The sequence below is a fragment of the Lepidochelys kempii genome, chromosome 16 (assembly GCF_965140285.1).
Source record: "Lepidochelys kempii isolate rLepKem1 chromosome 16, rLepKem1.hap1, whole genome shotgun sequence".
Lineage (NCBI taxonomy): Eukaryota > Metazoa > Chordata > Testudines > Cheloniidae > Lepidochelys > Lepidochelys kempii.
In genome coordinates, this window is record NC_136395.1 from 7914332 (window position 1) to 7935336 (window position 21005).

Here is a 21005-nt window from a genome sequence, read left to right on the forward strand (position 1 = left end):
TGCAGCTTGGAGAGCCTCTAAAGCAGAAAAAGGGCCAACAAGCCCCTGGAAAGATCACCAGGCCCAATCTCCAGAGCTGGTGCTGAGAAGGAATGAGGGGTGGCTGGTGAGCAGGGTGAGGACAGGAGTAGATTCACCCGGCCCAAAGGGGAGAAAAACAGGAGCTGTAATGCCAGCCCAGCCCCTGAACTTGCTTCCTTTGTCATACACCCTCCAACTTTTTTCCCTGTCTTCTGCTTCCCACGCAGTCACTCTTTATTGTGCGGAAAGGGGAGTTCCACTGAGAACTTGGACAGCATAAACTAGTGGTTTTCAAACTGGGGTATGTGAGCTCTCGCCAGGGGGTATACGAGAAAAATCCTGTACTAGGGAACAATGCATTTTCTTTAGTAAGACTTGTACCTATGGATAGATGGGCATATGCAGTAGACTGTTACTTGGAAAGAAGTATGCAGCCTAAAATGTTTGAAAAACGACTGGCATAAATCAAACTACATTTAATCTGCAGTTACCAGGAGGTCTATAGGGCATGAGAGCGTGGCAGCAGCATTCCTAGTAGCCCACAGATGCTTGGCTGGAACCAGGCAGATCTTTCCGCCATGGACCAAAGTGTGACCCTGTTGAAATGGCGAGGGCGCAGGGAGCTTGTTCAAATGGAACCCCCTGGGGAGGTGCTTTCCTCCTATTCTGCTGCCCAGAGCAGTCCTGCTGGAGACCTTCCTCCTTGCTAATCCTTGGAACTTCCCCTGGAGCTGCAGTTCAGCAAAACCTCCAGCAAGGGGAAGGAAGTTGCTTAGTTGAATTTTAAGTTATTAACTCATTGAACTGGCCCTGACTCCAATTCTGACAGGGCCGGGAGCCATGTCAGCCAGTCACCAGTGCTCTGCCCGTGACTTGCATGCTGCTGTTTTACAGGTACAAACAGATCTAGTGACTCCAATCTGGCAAGAGTACTCGGGGCAGATGCCCAGCTCGTGGTATGCAACTGCTCACGGCCTTGGCTGCATGCCTAGTTCTCCCCCCACCCCACCCCCTGCCAAAGTCTTGTTTCAAGCAGGGCCCTGAGGCTACTATACTTCTCGGTCCAAAGCGGGAGTTCTCAATCTTTTTATTTGAGGCCCTCCTCAAGATGCTATAAAAACTCCAGGGCCCAGCAGGGGAGGGGGTGACTTGGGGCTCCAGGCTGGGTGAGCCCTTGGGCATAGGCATAGTTTGACTTCTATTTTGGGGGGCAGGGGTTGGCGGGGCTTGGGCCAGCTCTGCACAGCAGGGTCCAGGAAGGCAGCACCACCTCCATCCCCTGACTCACCTCAGCAGGCCACCTAGCCTGTCTGGGTTGTGTGTGGTGGGGGTTCAGCTCAAAAAGTTTGAAAACTGCTCAGAATGCAGGGAGAGGGTAGCTAGGGGCTGTGTGCAGGCAGGGGGTAGCTCAGGGTGCAGGGAGGAGGTAGCTAGGGGATGTGGGCGGGCTGGGGGGTAGCTCAGGGTGCAGGGAGGAGGTAGCTAGGGGATGTGTGCCTGGAGGGCTCCCCTGTGGTCGCTGCTCCCCAAGGGCTCTGCTGGCCACAGAGTGGGGTCCCCCTACCTGGGCAGCTCATAACTGCTGCATGAGCTGAGGAGCAGCCAAAACTGCAGGCACCAACAGCAGATGGGGAAATGCCATGGCTGCCTGCTCCAAGACACCAGCCAGGGAAGCAGCTGCCCACACTGCCCAACTCTGGCTTCCCTCCTCTGACCTGGCCAGGGGCTGGGGTCTTGAGAACAGGGACAGGAGGAAGAGGGGGCATGGAGCTTCCCCTGGGACTGGCCTGCTCTGGCACTGCAATGGGGGGAGGCAACCGGTGCTCGGGGGTTTGAGGGCTCAGGGATTTCAGCCTCATGGGGTCCTGCAGCCCCCCCTGAAAGGGCTTATGGTCCTGCAGGGGGCTGCAGACCCCCAGTGGAGAACTGCTGGTCTAGACTTCATTCCTCTCCAGCAGGGCTGGGGGTTGTGATCTAGGGTCTCTTGGGAGGGGGAGGTGCTGCCTCCCCTGGGAGCTGCCATAGCTCCGAGTGCTTCTGCTCCCTGTCTTGAAGGGCTACCCTCCTAGCTCCAGGGTGTACTCTGCTGCTGGCACCTCCCAGCCAGCCCCAGCTTCTCCATCCCCTCCCTTCCTGCTGCATCGTGGGAACACAGTGTGCCCTGCTCCCTCCACTGCTCCTGTCAAAGCAAACCATCCACTGTCTTACTCCGGAGGGAATTTGGCGCATAAAAATTACATGCACAATATTTTAAAATTCTGCAAATTTTATTTGTCAATAAATAAATGTGGCTCCAGCATGGAACTGGGGAGCACAGACTGCTACCTGCATGGAGGTGGGTCATCACCCTGAAGCCCTCACCTCCCCTAGTACAGGGACTTGGCAGTGAGGCTGCACCTAACCCTGACACAGTGAAAGGGCTGGGCCTGCCCCTCTGTGCCAGGTGCACAAGGTGTGGGTGGGCAAGCTCAGCCCAGCAGGATCCAAGTGTGGAAGGGCTTACTGTAGGGGAGATCCAGATGTGGGGTGAGAGGTTTCTGTGTGGGGCAATCTGGGTGCAGGCAGCTCAGTGGGAGATCTGGATGCACAGGGCTTACTGTGGGGTTCTGGGTGCAGGAACAATGGGACTCTGCAGGGGATCCAGGTGAAGGTGGTTGGGGCTCAGTGGGGGAGTCTGGGTGGCAGGCTTGTCAGAGGGGTCCAGGTGTAGGTGGGGGTAGGGCTTGTCAGGGTGAGGGTTCGATGGGCCTGCTTAACAGGGGAGCCCTAGCTGCTGCTGAGGGGACACTGCATGCCAGGCTCCGGCTTCCCCCTGCGATTCCCCTATTCCCTTTTCTTCTCTCTCTCACTCCCACATGCCCCTGCCCCTGCTCTATTCCACCCCCTTCCTTCCCTACTGTACTGCTTCTTCCCCCCAGCCGGCACTCACTGTTGCACAGAAAACAGGAAGGCTCCCAACACACACAAGGGGAACCCGACTGACACTAGGACCGAGGAGGTGGCGTTCAGCTGCAGATTCAGCAAAGCCTAGAGGCAGCCTCCTTCAGCGGGGCAGCTCTGTGGGAGGGGGCAGTATCATGTAACCCTGTGCCTTGCCTTGCCTCTGGTTTGGGGGGGGGCAAATCTCCCCCAAAACTGCACCCATGGTCATCCCTACATCCACCTCTCATTTTCTGCAGGGAAGCACAGGAATTCTGCAGGGTGGTATTGTCTGCGGGCACGCAGTCGTGCAGAATCCCCCCAGGAGGAACTGTCTGAAGGGGAAAGTGCTGAAGTCCCAAGCTGCATTTCTTCCCAGGCCTGAGGCTGCTGCTTCTAGGCACAGTTGCACTTCCACAGCCTCATGACCCCATTAAGTGACCCTTGTTACGCACCCATCCGGAGTTTTGCTGGATGGGGCTTGAACTGGAATGGATACCCACCTGGCGCTGCAATAAACACTTACATTTGCAAAACAAAGACTTTATTAGACATTGCTTCCACTCCAAGCCCTTAGATTAGAATACCAGCATGGGCCAGGGCACGAAGGTGCTGCAGCTCCCCAGAGTGACTGCCAGAATGTTTGAGTCCAAATGCTCAGCTCTCCTTTGTGATGCTACTTTTCAGTTCTGTGGCTCTGCTCAGATTCCCAGCTTCCTTCTTCAGGACATTGAGCAGCGTCTGGGAACTCTCCAGGATCTGGGAGGATGGGAAACAAGTTACTTCGTTTTATGGAAACTGAACATTTCTCTTAGCCTGAGCTTGACTTTGAACAAGTTGCCAGTCAGTGAGTCTCCAGCACTCAAGAGCCTTTAACTCAAGCCTGGGGGTCTCTTCCTGAGAAATATGCTCTAGCTCAGACCCACATTCCAGGCTCAAGGCAAGAATCATTGGATGAATGTTCTCTGGCTGTGTTATGCAGGAGGTCAGACTAGATGGTCCCAATGGTCCCTTTTGGCCTTAGCATCTAGCAATATTAACAAAGGCAATTTGTTTAAAAACAGTTAAAAATGTAACTGGTGCAAACTGTCATTTATAGATGTTAAGGCCAGAAGTGACCCCTGATCATCCAATCTGACTTGCAGCATAACCCAGAGATTCCTGCATCAAACCAGTAACTTGGAGTTGAACTCGAATGTATTTGTTAGACATCCAATCTTAGACTCCAATGGCTACTGAAGTGTTTCATATGAACAGGAACAGCTTCAACAGGAGAATCAGAGCCCCGCTGTTCCTATGTCTCAGGGGCTAGGGCACTCTTCTGGGACATGGGCGATCCAACTTCAAGTCCCTGGTCTGATTCAGGCAGCATGGAGATTTAACCCAGCTCCCCTACAAACCGTGAGCACTCTAACCACAGAGCTAATGGGTGGAGAGCACTTCCTCCTCCTTGGTTTTTCCTGAGAAAGGACTGACTTCTCTTTATTCACAGGCTGACCTAGTTAAAAAAAAAGTCATGCATAAAAATGCTAAATTTCCATTGTGATGAAATTTCTAAACATTTATTCCTCATTTTAATAATGCACGCTTCTGAGCACAAACAAAACCCTAATCCCACCTGCCCCACCAGCGTAATTGTCTTGATTTCAATATGTAACTGAGATTTGAGGCTGTGTCAGTGACAAAATACTTCCCAGGTCACTGCAAGCTATGTCCCTGTGACTGCTGGACAATTCTGAAAAGCCTGGCCCATGCCCTCCCTAGTCCAAAGTTTAATTTCTGTGCAAACTGATATGACTTGTCATTTCCATTTTGCAAGAGCTCCTTGAATAAGAAACTGCATTTGACTGGCTACAGATTACAAACATCTCTGATCACCACAAGCACCATATCCCTGTAACTGTTAGCCTGAGGGGTCATTACAGATAGAAAGAAAGCTGTAGGAATAACCTACAATTCTGGCAGCCATGGGTGGATTCATACAAGCCTGGGAACACTCAGAGCTGGCCTTTCTGAGATGGCAGCTTTGAGTTCAGAAGGAAAAGAACGGCGCTATGCCAGCTCCAGAAGGCATGTTCTCCCACAGAAAGTGCAGAGTACCCCTTGCAGCTGTGTACAGCTCCCAGAAAGACCAGACAACAGCTAGCTCAACTACTGCTACCAAGCAGTTCTGATATATTTGGCCATTTTCCTGTTCTCAAATTGCCTGAGAAGCTAGATTTTCTGGAGATCTTTATTACTTATTTGATTTATGGTAGTGCCTAGAACTCCAGCCAAGGGTCACGGCCCTATTGTGCTAGGTGTTCTGCAGACAGTCCATGACCCAGACAGCCCACAACGCACAGGACTGACAGGATGCAACAGGGGCTCACTAGTAGTTGTAATTGTTTTTAAAATAACTTGTGACAAAACATCAGCTGCGTTTGCAGAAAATGGCCTTTTTTGTTGTTTGCTCATACAGAAAATGCTCAGTAGACTTAGGGGTGATGTGGAGCATCAGTTTGCACAGATATGACACTTTTGGCCAAGATGGGGCATGGCCCAGACTCTCCAGAACCGTCCCAACAGTCACAGGGATGGGGCTTGCAGAGATCTGCCAAGTATTTTGTCACTGACATCCCCAAATGTCAGTTACTTACTGAAATTCAGAGCCAATTACACTGTGTGGATGGGAGTTTTACCAGTGTCTCACCAAAGTGTGTTCTTAAAATAGGAATAACTATTGTAACAGAATCAACATTTCCATTTTCATGCATGAATTTTTCAAGCTTCAGCCTTTGAGGAAGGGGCTGGGAGAGGACAACCAGCTTCAGCCTGAGATTTGATAATGACACAAAAGGAGACAGCAAGGTGATGAAGCTAAGATAGCAGCAGTCAGTGGTGACCAGAGGAGGCAGCACTGGTGTTCACCAGTGTGAGACTGAGAATATGCTCTAGAGGTCTCGTTAACCAGACAGAGCTCAGGACATGCAAGGCTGGGGCAGAAACACTTTTCATTATGCTCAGGAGCCAAATACCATGCTCAGTTTGCTTTATATATATAGGGCTTAACTGACAGTTGCAGAGAAGCTCAGCCCCCCACCAATGCCAGTGGCTAAGGAGAGGGCTGGGATTCCTAGTGGAACCCTCCCATGACCGACTCCACTCATCACCTCTAATAAGTGCCTGTTCCTGCTCTAGCAGGTGGAAGGCAGAAGTAGCCCTCCTTTGCCACTCCTGGCTGCTCTCTGCGGGAGGGAAGAAGCAATCTTCCTCCTCTGCCCTCGTTATAAGCCTGCTGTTACTCTACCCCTTTGCCCCTCTCTGGTTTTGGGTGCCCTCTGTGTGAATACCAGTGTCCCAGCTTTCCCATTGGCCCAGATTATTCATATTTCCACCACTCCCCAGAGGGTGAGAAACCTTAGCCATGAAACTAACCAGAACCTAGTAATTTTCATCCCGTTGCCACCTTGGGGAGCTGGAGCAGAGGCACTGGAGTGATCTGTCTGCACACTCCAGCACACAGCCCTGGCATGGGGACTAGTTTAAAGCATATTGGGGAAGAAATCTTTTTAAAATGGAAGCTGAACTTCCGCAGCAGTAGATGGCACTGTTATTCATTATCAGGGTTATTCTGGTACGGTTGTAGCTAGAGGCCACCGGGAAGGAGGGATAGCTCAGTGGCTTGGGCATTGGCCTGCTAAACCCAGGGTTGTGAGCTCAATCCTTCAGGGGGACATTTAGGGATCTGGGGCAAAAACTGGGGATTGGTCCTGCTTTGAGCAGGGGGTTGGACTAGATGACCTCCTGAGGTCCCTTCCAACCCTGATATTCTATAAGGGGCCCCATTGTGCTAGGCACCAGCTGTAGAGTAAGTGAAGAGCAATAGGGAAAGGGACAGAATGCACAAGTGATGTGAGGCAGCAAATAGCACCTTAGTTCCCCCAGGTTTTTGGTTTGGTTTTGTTGTTCTAGACCTTCAGTTAGTGTTCTGAGGGGGAATAACTAAAAGGGAAAGACAAGGGAGGTGGGGAGGAAGAAGTCACTCCGTCATAGTACAGGGAATCCAGTGTGGGACTTTCATGCCATCATCAGCACCCCAGGTGCCTTCTTGAACCTGTCCTGAAGCTGCAGAGGCTTCACTCTCTAATTGGTTCCTCCCTGCAGTCTCTCTCAAAGGCTACATGGTTGAGGTCAGGGGGAGGCTGCATGGGTACTAGTGACCTGGGGCGGGGGGGGGGGGTCTGCAAACTTCTGGGTCCAGGAGGTGCTGGAGGAGAGCAGTGGCGCAGGCTAAGCCCTATTTTACCTTCCCCTGCCTGACCCCACCACTGCAGAACTATCTGCTTCAACTGTTCTCTGCAGGCACTGCCCCTTGCCCCCAGCCCACACACTTGAAAAGAAAAGGGCCTCACTCACCCCTGTTGAGTAGGGTTTTCAAGTCTTGTCTTTTACAATGTTTGAGTATCTATGACAGCAGCAGAGTGCTGGTAACGGACACACCCAAAGCTTCATTCACATTGGAGTGAAAGCTGCTGGTATGCAGCCCAGCCCGGTGCTCCTCACATCCTTCCAGAATGGGAGACTTCCATTCCCAAAACTCAAACACCTTAGCAGCAGGAAAGGCAGTTCAGGTGACAATTCCCACACAACACACCCAAAGAGCCTTAACTCTGCCTTGAGGTGTTCCTTAGGAAGATCACAGCACCTTACCCCTCCCTAAGCTTTTGCCTTGTGTGAGACAGCAGCAAGCACACCCTGGAGCCATGAGGCTGTCCTAAGTATAAGGAGGGTTCAAAGTACCATATGAGTAAGAGTCCTTATCCAGAGCTGTGCAGGGCCCAGAGACAATCGCAGATTTTGCTAGGAATGGATAAGGCACTCTGAGCCATGCACAGAATGCCAGTGGGAGAAGGTGGTAGACAGGGATGAGAGAGAAACACCTGCACAACACCCTGTACCCTAGGGGACTGTGCACTGGGGTTAGAGCTAGGAGCCTACATGTTCAATTCTCCTCTTCCACGGCATGCTGTTGCTATTTCTGTTCCCTTCAAAACCCTTACTATTGGCCAAGGCCCCATATCTCTTCCCTGAGGTAGACAGAGAGGTTACTTAACAGTAACTGTTGATCTTCAAGAGTTGCCCCTGTGCATTCACACTCATGGGATGGCACTCCCAGATGCAAGCTATGGAACCCTCCTCTAACTGGTATATAACGAAGAGGACAGGTCACCTGGGCACAGGTCTGGACTGTTCAATAAGCAGGGCACATGCAAACAATATGTGTTTTAATACAGCGAAATGTAAATGTACATAACTAGGAACAAAGCATGTCGGCCACACTTACAAGATAGGGAACTCTATCCTGGGAAGCAGTGACTCTGAAAAAGATTTGGGGGTTGTGGTGGATAATCAGCTGAACATCCTAGTGCGATCCCTGGATACGTGAAGAGGGGAATCTCAAGTAGGAGCAGAGAGGTTATTTTACCCTGTATTTGGCACAGGTGCGACTGCTGCTGGAATCCTGTGTCCAGTTCTGGTGTCCACAATTCAAGAAGGATGGTGATAAATTGGAGAGGGTTCAGAGAAGAGCCATGAGATGATTAAAGGATTGGAAAACCTGCCTTAGAGTGATGAACGCAAGGGGTTGAATCTATTTAGCTTAAGAAAGAGGAAGTTAAGGAATGACTTGATTACAGCTTTTAAGTACCTACACAGGGAACAAATAATCGATGACAGGCTCTTCAGTCTAGCAGAGAAAGGTCTAACATGATCCAATATCTGGAGGTTGAAAACTAGACAAATTCAGACTGGAAATAAAGTGTAATTTTTTTACAGTGAGTAATTAACCACCAGATCAATTTACCCAGGGTTGTGGTGGATTCTCCATCACTAAAAATTTTTAAATCAAGACAATGTTTTTCTAAAAGCTCTGCTTTAAGGATGATTGTGTGGCAGTTCTCTGTCCTGTGTTATACAGGAGGTCAAAGTAGATGACCACAATGATCTCTTCTGACCTTGGAATCTATGAAAGGTGCTCTGTCAGCCTGCTAAATTGTTCCAATGGTTAACGACCCTCACTGTAAAAATGGTATGCCATATTCCCAGTCTGATGTTAGCTGCTGAAGCTAGACAAATTCAGACTGGTCAGGCAGTCCACATGTGGTGTGTTGTGCTGAATCTCAGTTACACCACATGGAAGGGTCTCAGATATTCCAGACTCAGCACCTGAGCCCCAAGCTGAGGTCAGTTCTGATACCATGGCTGGAATTGACAGCTTAGCCCCGCTTGCTGTAAGTTTCAGTGCAGAGGAAGGTTGTTCCCAGTGGTGCACAGAACTCTGGCCATCCAGAGGTTCAACAGCCATGAGAGCCTCTCCCATGAGGTGTGCCAGAGCCAGCAGTCCTGGTGGGGAGGTAAAAGCCTTATGGGTGGCACACCAGGCCAGGGAATGAGTTTTACAGGACAGAAAAGAAATTAAGCACTGGACACAGGCATCCAACTTGGGAGATCCGTGGGCACAATGCACAGCTGTTATAACACTGCACAGAGTTGCTGGCTCCTTTAAGGGGAGTCTCAACCCAGGCTACCCAGGAGGAGCTAGTTTAAAGGGAAAAAGACAGTTAATTGAATAAAGAACACCTGTGCCTCATAATCATTGGAACTCAGCTGCAGAAAGGTGCTGACAGAAAGAGAAACTCTCATAAGCAGAGGTGTGCTAGAGTCCACAGGAGGGCTGGGCAACCCCTGAGGCCCAGGGCAGAGATTGGATTTCAGGTTTATTTGTATTTAATAAAGTAGAACTGCAGCAGAGGAATTTCATCTCACACTCTCTTGGACTTTGTAGAGTTCTTAAGGGCCCTGAGAAAAGAGCAACTGAGGCAGGGAGTGCCTGCAGTGCCAACCCTAAGTCAGGAGGGGGTGCTACATGGTAGGTATGCCTTGCAACAAACACCTTTTGGGTGTCCAGCCCAGACGTAGTCCTAGTGATGGGGCAAGCCTGGAGGCTTGAACATTAAAAAGTTGGGGAAATATCTCTTTTCCGAGACACTATAAAACCATACTATTTACCTAAGATCCAAACTAAAGTTATATGGACGTACACTTTTGGCAAACTAAGCCTAATGGGGTTAGGAAAGCAACAACCATGGCAGAGGGTTGCTTCTACTCTCTGTGTTGGTGGGGATGGAGTGGAAGCAGCGAGGGGTGACTTCCCTGGGAGGTGGGTGCACAGGAGCCCAAGGGATACGGCTTTCAGGAGGGTTCCATCTGCTCATCACTAGCGAGTAGTGGGAACACATGAGGCTCTCAAAGAAAGAAGTCTGAGGTTGCACTAGGGCACTTCAAGTGGAGCTGGAAACATAACCCCAATCTCAACCCCCCAATCCTCACCCAATCTGCCTTTTGAAATGAATGTGCCAAGCCTGCTCATCCTGTCTGTCACTGTTATTCTAACCAACAGGCCACACTGCCCTGCCAGAACCAGGAGGAGAGCCCAGGAATCCCAGTGTTCTAATGCTGACCAGCAAGCCACCCGCAACACAGTCAAGTGGCAGAGGGCAGTGGTATAGGTCTGAAGGTCCCATGTTCAAACTGTGCAGTGCCTGGTTTTTGCAAGTTTGAGTATTGTTTTTCTGGCAGCAGTAACCCTCTTTTGGGAGAGCTGTGGAGAAGCCTTAGCTGGAGCGTTTCCCAAGGTGGGAAGTGCCATACCCAAGAGGAAGGCCATGATGTGTGACAGTAAACTTAACTCACATTCGCAGAGCTGTTTGTAGGCCACAGCAGGATTTTGGCCGAGGAATGACTTGGACCTAGTTTAGCCCCAGCATAAAGCCCTGCTTTCCCCTGGCTCTCGATTGCAGTTTAGGGCTTGATCTAGACATGAGGCCTTGCTAAGGGCAGACAGAGGCCCTGCCTCTGTGCTTTTGCAGTAACACACAAGCCCCCAGAGTGTAAGGGGCTGCCTTAGAGAAATCCAATCCCCCTGCCTCCAGAGGCCAGATACCTTTGTGTAGGCAGCCTCGGTCTCAGCAATGGTTTTCTCAAACTCGTTGCGGGTGGCCATCTTGCGAGCCAGGCTCTCGTTGACGCGGGCCAGTTTCTCCGTCAGGAGCCGGATGTCGTTTTGCAGCTTGTTCTTCTCCCCCTCCTCCTGCTGGATCTGATGGCTCAGCTCATCCCGCTTGGTGCACAGCTCCTCGATACCTAGGGCAAGGGGGCGAGTCAGGGCCACAGGCAGCTAAGGGCCCATCCCGCGAGCACACGCCGTGGGCGAGGCACGTCCTCCTGGGACACCGGCGGGGCAGGGCAACCCAGACCCTTCACCTTCCTTCTTCCCCACTTCGGGCATGTGCCGTGGGCGAGGCACGTCCTCCTGGGACACCGGCGGGGCAGGGCAACCCAGACCCTTCACCTTCCTTCTTCCCCACTTCGGGCATGTGCCGTGGGCGAGGCACGTCCTCCTGGGACACCGGCGGGGCAGGGCAACCCAGACCCTTCACCTTCCTTCTTCCCCACATCGTGCACGGGGCCCACCCCGCAAGCACGCGCCGTGGGCTTGGCATCCCTCGGGGCACCATCGGCGGGGCGGGCAACCCAGGCCCCGATCCCAGCCCCAGCCGCAGCCTGGGGACGCGCCCAGCCCAGACTTTGCCGCGAGGCCTGGCCTGGCCCCACCACTCGATGTCCCTTGTAAGCGCTGGGTGCCCCCCACGGCCCGGCCCCCCGCGCCCCGGCCGCGCTCACACTTGACCAGCTCGTTGTTGTAGCTCTGCAGCGCCGCCCCCTGCTGAGTCATCGCGGCCGCGGCCCCGGCCCCGGCCCCGGCCTCCAACGGCCCGCAGCGCCCGCGCCCGCGCCCCTCCCGCGCCCCCCGCCTCCAACGGCCCGCAGCGCCCGCCCCCCTCCCCCAACGGCCCGCAGCGCCCGCCCCCCTCCCCCAACGGCCCGCAGCGCCCGCCCCCCTCCCCCAACGGCCCGCAGCGCCCGCCCCCCTCCCGCGCCCCCGCCCCGCCCCGCCCCCGGCCTCCAACGGCCCGCCCCCCGCCTCCAACGGCCCGCAGCGCCCGCCCCCCTCCCGCGCCCCCGCCCCGCCCCGCCCCGCCCCCGGCCCCCAACGGCCCGCAGCGCCCGCCCCCCTCCCGCGCCCCCGGCCCGCCCCGCCCCCGGCCTCCAACGGCCCGCAGCGCCCGCCCCCCTCCCGCGCCCCCGGCCTCCAACGGCCCGCAGCGCCCGCCCCCCTCCCGCGCCCCCGGCCCGCCCCGCCCCCGGCCTCCGACGGCCCGCAGCGCCCGCCCCGCCCCGCCGCGCGCCCCGCCCCGCCCCGTCTCGCCTCACGTCCTCCAGGCGCGCGGGGCCGGATGGAGGCGGCGGGGCCTGGCCCGGAGCTCTCGGCGGCCTGGCGCGCGCTGAGCACCGGCCTGGTGCCGCCCTCCGCCCTGGGGCTGGTGAGTGAGAGCGGCAGGGCCGGGGCCTCGGCCGCCCAGCGCCCCGCCACCAGCCCCCGCCAGGCTCCCGGCCCCCCAGCCGTTTCCCGCAGGTCTCCTGTGCCCCCCGCCCCCCGGCATATCCATCCCTGCCCCCCTCCCAGCACCCCCCCCCCGCCCACGAGCTCCCAGGCGGTGCCCGGCCCGGTGTGACTCTGGTGCTGGCCGGACCTCGCCCGAACCCCTTCGGTGCAGGGCGTGAGCGGGGCCGATGATCCGAGGGACGGGCCCGTTAGGAGGCTGCTCAGGGTCTAAGCTCCGGGGCGCAGGGAGGGGCTCTGTCTGTGCAGCACCGGGCACACTGGGGTCGCTGCCTGTTTGGCCTCTTGATGCGACGGCAGTAGAAATGTTTCTTGTTAATAGCAGCCGAACAAGCCACTTCAGAAACTAGGAAATCTGGAGTTAAGCTTGCGCTTGTAATAGGGCCAAATATCCAGAGTTTGACAGGTCAGGTAACTAGACTGTCTTAACTCTGCTGGCCTACGCACGGCCGCCTTCTTGTGCCATTGCCCCTGTCAGGGACCGTATCAGAAATACAGACCCCTGGTTTTCTCATTTGTGTCCTGTATTTGTTTCTAAGGTTTGCTACTGTACTGGCCTTGCCGCTTCTCGGAAATGCTGTAATTTCATGACCTGGGAGGTTTGCGCATGGAGCCATTGCTAGCTCATGGCTGATTGGTGGCACATAGGCTCATCAAGCCCCACCCTGGGAGCTCCTGAGCATCCTCAGCTCCTTGTGGGACTTTTTGGGGGTAATGTCCATTTTCACCATGCTGTTTATGTGTTTGTTATAGATGAGGAAGGTAGCCTGCCTTTCTATTTTTATTAGGGCATCACTTGGACAGCGGAGTTAAGGTAGTGCCTTTGGACCTGTTATAAGCACGGACTTAACTATGAATTTCCTGCGTCTCTAAATTTTGTTTATATTTTATTGTTCTTGAAAAGTGACAAACCAGAGAAATGGATGTCTGCCTGCATTCTAACAACGTTTTTGTGTGGGAATTTCCTTAGTTTTTGTTCCTGCAAAGTCAAATAGCATGTCCACAGGCCTTGGGATCTCCACAGGAGTTCAGAGAGACTGCCCCTATTTTTAGAATCTTCTAATTTGGGAACCAATTCACTTTACATTTTCTAGAAAAATTCATCTTGTTTCTAAATCTAGGTTTCAGAGGAACAGCCGTGTTAGTCTGTATTCGCAAAAAGAAAAGGAGTACTTGTGGCACCTTAGAGACTAACCAATTTATTTGAGCATGAGCTTTCGTGAGCTACAGCTCACTAAATCTAATGTGCTAGTTCTGAGGAAGGTCTGAGTATTTCTGCTGGTTTTAGAGGGGACATATAACAGAAACTTACATGCGCCATTATTAATGCTGAATGGCTGCCGTTGTGGCTTCCTGCTCTTAGATAAATAGGCCAGTCAGCTTAAGGCTTTCATGGCAACTGCCAGCAAGGGGAGCAGTTGTTGCCATTCGCAGTGTTCATGCTTGTGATGTGGGCACCTTCCTATCAGGAGCAGTATTGAGACCCCAGCCGCTCCAAAGAGGGAACACCAAACAGCAGTTGGTTGTTAATCTACAGACACCCTGACACATGTGACCCAACTGCCTACGGGTGACAGGCTCCATTCATATCCTGCTCACTGTTCTCTGAAATGGTCTCTCTTCTGATTTGCAAAGTCCAGCTTTAGTAATTTTTTGGTGCCCATGCTTGTTTTAACTTGATGCCTCTCTTTAGGCAGCACCTAGATCCGGTTCAGTGGGGCTGCTGAAAGACAGTGATTTGCGGGCTGCTGTGGAAGTGCTGCAACGCTATGACTTGCACTCTGTCCTAGAAGAATGGTTCACTGAAGTTTTACAGACAGACCTTCAGGCAAATATAGCTCCTGAGTTCTGGAATTGTATTGGCCAGTATGAAAACACAGCCGAAGAACCACAGTGCTCCTTGCTTCTCCTGGATGCGTTTTGTCTGCTCAAGTGCCGCCTAGACCCTTATCTAAACAGCTTGGACCTTCTGGAAAAATGGACCAAAATGGGCTTGCTCCTTGGAACAGGCTCCCAGATGTTACGAGAGAAAGTCTACACCATGTTCAAAGCCATCCTCTTCTTCACCACCACAAAGACTTTCCAGGAGATGATCCAGCAGTTCTACAGCCGCACCTTCAAGATTTACATGTGGCAGTGGAAGAAGGGTGAAGACAGAATGAACGAGTGCGAGAGCAGCATGAGTGAAAATGAACAAGAGAGTGACATGGAAGATGGAGGAGGAGACGGCCTGCAGTGCATGGGCTGCAGCAGTAAGAAAGAGCAGTGCTGGTGTCCCACAGCCATGGAGCAGTTTCAGCAGCTCAATGAAATCCTGTGCGTATCTTAAAAGGCGGGGTCTGTTAGACAGAATGAACACAATACCCGTGTAGGAGCCCATCAGCAGGCTACATAGATTTTTAAGGCCAGAAAGGACCTTTATGATCGAGTCTGACCTGGACAGCACAGACCAGAGACTCTCACTCAGTGGTGCTTTCATTAAGCCCATGATTTGTGGTTGAGCTAAGAGCATATTATTAGACAGACAGGTTCTGGTGATGGTGCGTGAGCATCCCCTGACCTGGACACGGGCTTTGATTGGCGTTCTTTAAAGGGAGAGTGTTTATAAGTGAAAGATTTCCTTCCCGCCCCAAAGTTAAGGTTCCTGAAGAAGTTGGTCACGTTTAATATGGAAAAACAGGAGTAGTACATCTGGTGGTACCAAGGGTGCAAAGCATAGTTGCCCTTCATTATTCCTCAGGGATGTTTGGAGAAGGCCTGCATTGAGGGGTTGAAAAACAGTCCTGCTTGTTTCCCCATTAGAAATATCAGGTCTTACTGGCAGTGTCTGGCTAGAAGATGCTATAGGCGATTGGAGAACTAGTAGGGTTATACCATCACAGGAGAGAATAGGATTCTTAGTCTGTTTAAAATCTCTTCGTTTTTATTTTTGATGCTGATTTAATGTAAACTCCTGACAGGCCCCTGGGAGAAAAGATTGGCTAAAGAGCCTGCCCCATCTCCCTTTGGTTGAGGGATGTGAAAGCTCCCATTCCAGTTCTCTGATCCTCTTTGCTGATAGGGAGCTACAGCTGGAGATTCTGTCGGTCCCTAAGATTACCCACAGAGGCATTAACAGAGTGTTAGATTTCTTTTTTTTTTTTTAAACACATACAACCCCCAACTTTATGTAACGTTAACTGAATTTATGGCATTTTAAAAAAACCGAAGACCAGGAAGGAATGAAAGGGCTAGGAATGTGATTCTTTACCTTTTCTGCCTGGCTGGGAATGGAAAAAACCCCTTTGTGTAATAAGTTTGGAAAGGAGTTTCTTCCTTGTAGCATTGTTTGATGAACTTTTTGATGATCAAAACCTGTGAAATGCTCAAAAGGCATTATTTTTGTTAAAAGTAACATTTAATTGTATAGAATATATGTATTTTGTCTCCAGATCTGCTTTTCCCCAATAGATTAGTATAACAATTTGATATGACTTGGACTATATCACGTTATACCATATCCTGTTGTTTGGAATTCATGAGTTTTATATTGTCCCACTAATTTTCTTTCCATTAACGTTTGATGTAAGTTTGGTTCCAGTTGCCCTATTTTCTAATTTTTTTCCCCTTCCTAGTGGATAAAAACCCTTCCCAAATAACCACCCTGCTTATTGAGCAAACCCAATCCCTCTCAAGTCTGTGGCCCTGTTATCCAGCTAGACATTTATACAGTGCCGATCACCTTGGTATTTGAGCACCCAAGTACCGTACAATGTTGACATCTGACAGGGTTAGAAATGCTCCTCTGTCTATGCTGCTGTGTCTGTGTGGAGAGAGGCCAGTTCCTAATCTGACACCTGCTAGCCAATGTGCAGTACAGACCTCTACCCCTCCCTCCCCTGAACCCAGTTACTTTACACTTTGTTTCACGCTTCCCTGTCTGCATGTTCTGAATGAGGCTGCTGTTTATGTCTGCAGTCACAGGCTGAACTTGCTGGAGAGAGTGAGTGCTAACGCTGTCACCACCATCCTGCACAAGATGATAGAGGAGAGGATGGAGCGCAGATGCAGGGGAGAATATGAGCGCTCTTTCCTGAATGAGTTCCAGGAGGTAAGGCCCACAGCAGCCAGGAGCTGTTCTGGTGGCGGCATGTGCTTATTTCTGTCACAAGGGTTGATGTCAAAATTAAACTCCTATTTGAAGAAATCCTAACTTGGCCTGCCAAGGCCCCCAAACCCTCCCCCCACCCCCGTCGACATAGAACCCCGTGGAAATACCCCGTTTCATAGATTCAGAGTTTAAGCCTGGAAGGGACCATTGTGATCACCTAGTCTGACATTCTGCAGAACACAGGCCATTACAATTCATTGTTGCCCCTGTACTAATTAAAGAATTAATTCAGGGAAGTTCTACAGCCTGGGTTGTGCTGGAGGTCAGAGTAGATAATTACAGTTGTCCTTTCTAGCTTTCAGAACATAAGAATACCATACTGTGTGAGAACAAAAGTCCATCTAGCCCAGTATCCTGTCTTCCAACAGTGGTCAGTTCCAGGTGCTTCAGGGAGAATGAACAGAACTGGTAATCATCAAGTGATCCATCCCCTGTTGCCAATTCCCAGCTTCTGGCGAACAGGCTAGGGACACCATCCCTGTCCACCCTGGCTAATAGCCATCGATGAACCTATCCTCCATTAACTTATCTAGTTCATTTATGTACCCTATTATAGTCTTGGCCTTCACAACATCCTCTGGCAGAGGTGTTTAAACTCTATGAATCTATGTACTGAGCCCAATAATTGGTGTTTGGCTGAAGGATAATTTCCAGAAAAGCATCCAGTTTTGATCTGAAGACCTCGAGATGGAGAATCCACCACTTCTCTTGGGAGTTTGTGCCAATTGTTAATCACCCTCGTTAAAAAATTGTGCCTAATTTCTAATTTGAATTTGTCTTGCTTGAGCTTCTAGCTATTGGTTCTTGTTCTGCCTTTTTCTGCTAAATTAAAGAGACCTTTAGTATCTGCTGTTTTCTCCCCATAAAGGTACTCGTACACCATAATTAAGTCACCTCTGTCTTCTTTTTGATAAACTAAACAGATTGTTCTCTTTAAGTCTTTCACTGTAAGGATTTTTCTCCAGCCCTCAAATCATTTTTGTGGCTTGTTTCTCCATCCTCTCTAACTTTTCAATTGCCTTTTAACAATGTGGACTCCAGGACTGGATGCAATATTCTAGCATCAGTCTCACCAGTGCCATATATCGAGGTAAAACCATCTCCCTGCTCCTACTCATTCCTCCCCTGCTTACACATCCCAGGATGGCATTAGCTCTTTTTGCCACAGCATTGCACTGGGAGCTCATGTCCACTCTGACCACTCGGTCCTTGTTAGAGTCACTGCTTTCCCATATACAGCCCCCTATTCTGTTGGTACAGCCTGCATTCCTGGTTCCTAGGTATATCACTTTGCACTTGACTGTATTAAATGCACTTGACAGCTTATGAAGTGATCCAGATCACTCTGTATGACTGCACTGTCTTTATTATTTACCATTCCAGTCTTTGTCATTCACAGATTTTAAAGCATTGATTTTACATTTACTTCCAGATCATTGATGAGAATGTTAAATAGGGTTGGACCTACCCAATCCCTGCAGAACCCCATTAGAAGTTCCCTGTCACAGGGTGACTGGACCCTGCAAGAAAGGGAGCAGGGCTGAATGCACCTGCTGCCCAGTTGGACTTAAGGGAAAGTGAGTCTTATAAAGAGGGAGAGAGCTGCAGAGAGGACCCATGCTGCTGATAGTGCGGGGGCAGAGTGTGGGCAACTAGCTTCAGCAGTGTTACTGAGCATGCTCAGTACAAGCCAAGCAACAAATCTGGGGGGGCACATGACCCCACATGTCCGCCCATGTTGCCTCTGGACTAACAGCTGCATAATCTGGGAGCATAATGTAGTAAAATCTCATTCCATGAGCAAGTTAGTGATGGAAAGATAAGGGCGATGTCATTTGATTTGTAAAAATCTACAGAATCCTAATTTCAGTGGTGTCACCCTCTGTGTAGCAAGGCTGGGGGGACTCACTGCCCCTCAGCTCCGAGCTCCAGGTCCTCCAGTTGGTGGAAACAATGTCATCAGAAATGGGTATCATTCGAAAGCCCTTTATCCCACAAACACAATGGAACCAAACATGACAAACCTAGAACAATTATGTAGATATGTTTGTTTAAAAATCAGTGTTTTTTAAATTATACTTTACCACAGGGATACGTTGTTCACATAAAGATACCCATCTTTGGTAAACCTAGGGAAGTTAGCCTTGTCATGTAGGATTGAAAACATTTATTCATCAAAACCATCATCCATGTTGTCCCCATCTAGGGCACCATTGTTAGACATGTTGTCACACTGATCCTTGTTCATGCTGCACTCACACATCTCTGTGCAAGGCAGGTTGCTGGCCAAACGTTTGCAGCATCTGGTTTTTGCACGAGCATTTGATTAGCTAAACAATTGATTCAGGAGTGCATGATATTTACATGCAACTGGTGTGATCAGTCCATCCTCCAAGACCCATCCATGTCTGATGAGGAAGGTAGTTTTGGATGCGTTCAACCATCCCAGAGTCATTCCATGGCTTGATAATTTTCCCTCTTGATAGCAGGTAAAAATGCATCCCATGTTGGTTGGCAATTTTTCTCCATTTCTCTGCTTCTTGCAAAACATCCACCAACATAATTCTGCAAGTGTCGTAATGTTGGTCTTCAAATGGTAAACTTGGCACATGAACACGTCCAGTGCGTTTATGATCTCATCAGTGACTGTCTCAGGCATTCCAAGCACCTTCAGAGCAAGGAGAGAGTCTTCAGAGACTGAATCAAATGCCTTCTAGTAAGATAATGTGGCCTTTCCAGCCCACCTTCCAGTAATGCCAAATCCTGGGCATCAAAACCTGGCAGTGCAGTGGCTTTTTATGGTCCAAGTGATAGGAAAACACCTCTGAGGGATATACAGTGATTCTGTTCCCCCGCAGCAGGCACAAAAAGAATATTGCAGAAGTCTTGGGTAACATCTCACAGAGAGCACTAGAATGTCTTGATCTTGTGCAAAAAACTGGAGTTTAGTAGCACCTCTCACTGTGTCATTGATGGCATGCAAGATAATTTTAGTGTCCGCCTCCTCATGGGAAAAACAAAGAAACTCCATAGAACAGTGGGAGGCAGCATTTTTATTATGCTATGCGATGACATTCTTCAAGAAATTCTTCTCATGCTGGAGTGTGAGGTTCTCCACAGGGTGTGTGGTTAACTTGTCCTTTGTGTGGGTATGAGACAGTTCATTGTGATGTTGGCGATATTCGTGAAATCAATTATTTTGTATTGGACAAGTGTATACCTTGGAGTTTCTTCTTTCTGGTAATATTTTTTATTGATTCCTCTGCATACATGTCAAATACAAGGTGGACTTCATCATAGGTCCAGTATTTTCTATGTAGCCTCATAATGAAGTGTTCAGCCAAATCTCAGAAGGTGTAAACGGTTTGTTTCTCGAGAGCTTGTACCTCAGCCATACCATCTATGATTAGTATGCTGAAAGGCCTCTGTTTGGCATAAGGTATCAGTCACATTGTCAGTAGGTGCTGGCTTATGAAAACCATGCAATATGTGCATTCATTTGCTTTTTGCCTGGCCCATAAGTATTCTGTTGTATTCAAACGTCAATTGTGGTACCATGGAAAACTTGTATTTCCCAAAGTCACACACAGATCAACATCACACTGAGATCTGGACATGACCAGGAGATGAGCAAACAATGACCTGTCTGCAGTCAGCTGTGTAAGAGTCTTTGCCACCTTCACTCTGGCTTTATTCTTACATTTGAGCACAGCTGGAGTCTGTTCTTGATTGGGGCCCAAAGACTGAAGGAGCCTTGGATAATTCTTCGGGTTTTGAAGGCTTCTTACAAGTCATGATCCAAGGTAACCATTTGACTGACATCTTTAGCTGTCTTATCACTGAAGACTGCTTGGGTCAAGATATAAATAAGCTTTGGTCCATCAGATGTGAATGGATTGCAAGTGTGAGTAACCTCATCTTGTAGCTTAAAATTGTCCCTTCTTGGCATTTTACAGCGTTTAATGAGTCTGGATGGTGCATGGTTGCTTCTGGGAAAAGCATCCCAGCCATGCAGCCACTTAAACTTTACTTTCCATGCTATGCTCTTGCTAAGAGTGACTGCTTCATTCAGTTTCTCACCTGACTTACGTGCTGAAAGTTAGTGGATGCCTTTGGGTTCTGGCTTACCACAGGAGAAGCAGTGATCTTCTCAAAATGCATGCCACAGGACCTAGTATAAGGCGAGTCTCACCCACGGCTGGCACTTCTACCAGCATCTTACACTGAGCATCAAGAAATAGTTGATTTCCTCTCCAACCTTCCCAAATTCAGTTTATGGATGCATTTTTTATAGCATGTAAGGTACCACTGAGCATTGTGTTTAACCAAGTCTTCTGTAGTGGTATGCTCCAAAGATTGAGGAAGTAGTCAGTACTCGTTGTTTCCCCATTCATGCCTAAAAATGATCAA

At 50.2% G+C, this 21005-nt stretch overlaps 2 protein-coding genes across 4 annotated transcripts in view; one reads left to right on the plus strand and one right to left on the minus strand.

Moving 5' to 3' along the window:
- Positions 1-3467: 3467 nt before the first annotated feature.
- Positions 3468-11779, minus strand: SSNA1 (SS nuclear autoantigen 1). 3 transcript variants are annotated; one of them, XM_073314184.2, is made up of 4 exons: positions 11665-11779; positions 10925-11124; positions 7339-7528; positions 3610-3699 (listed from the first exon to the last, which is right to left on the minus strand). In XM_073314184.2, exons 1-3 carry the CDS (start codon positions 11714-11716, stop codon positions 7388-7390), a joined length of 393 nt encoding a protein of 130 aa, XP_073170285.1. In that variant the 5' UTR covers positions 11717-11779; the 3' UTR covers positions 3610-3699; positions 7339-7387. The 3 variants fall into 3 exon arrangements, with proteins under 3 accessions (XP_073170287.1, XP_073170285.1, XP_073170286.1); XM_073314185.2 differs by lacking the exon at positions 11665-11779 and adding an exon at positions 11245-11656; XM_073314186.1 differs by lacking the exon at positions 7339-7528 and having other exon boundaries at positions 3468-3699; positions 11665-11774.
- A 454-nt stretch (positions 11780-12233) lies between these two features.
- Positions 12234-21005, plus strand: part of ANAPC2 (anaphase promoting complex subunit 2) — a 32305-nt gene continuing 23533 nt past the window's right edge. The window contains exons 1-3 of the mRNA XM_073314173.2: positions 12234-12365; positions 14139-14761; positions 16403-16535. Coding sequence (XP_073170274.1) covers positions 12279-12365; positions 14139-14761; positions 16403-16535 — 843 coding nt within the window. The 5' untranslated portion in view covers positions 12234-12278. The remainder of the gene's footprint in view (positions 12366-14138; positions 14762-16402; positions 16536-21005) is intronic.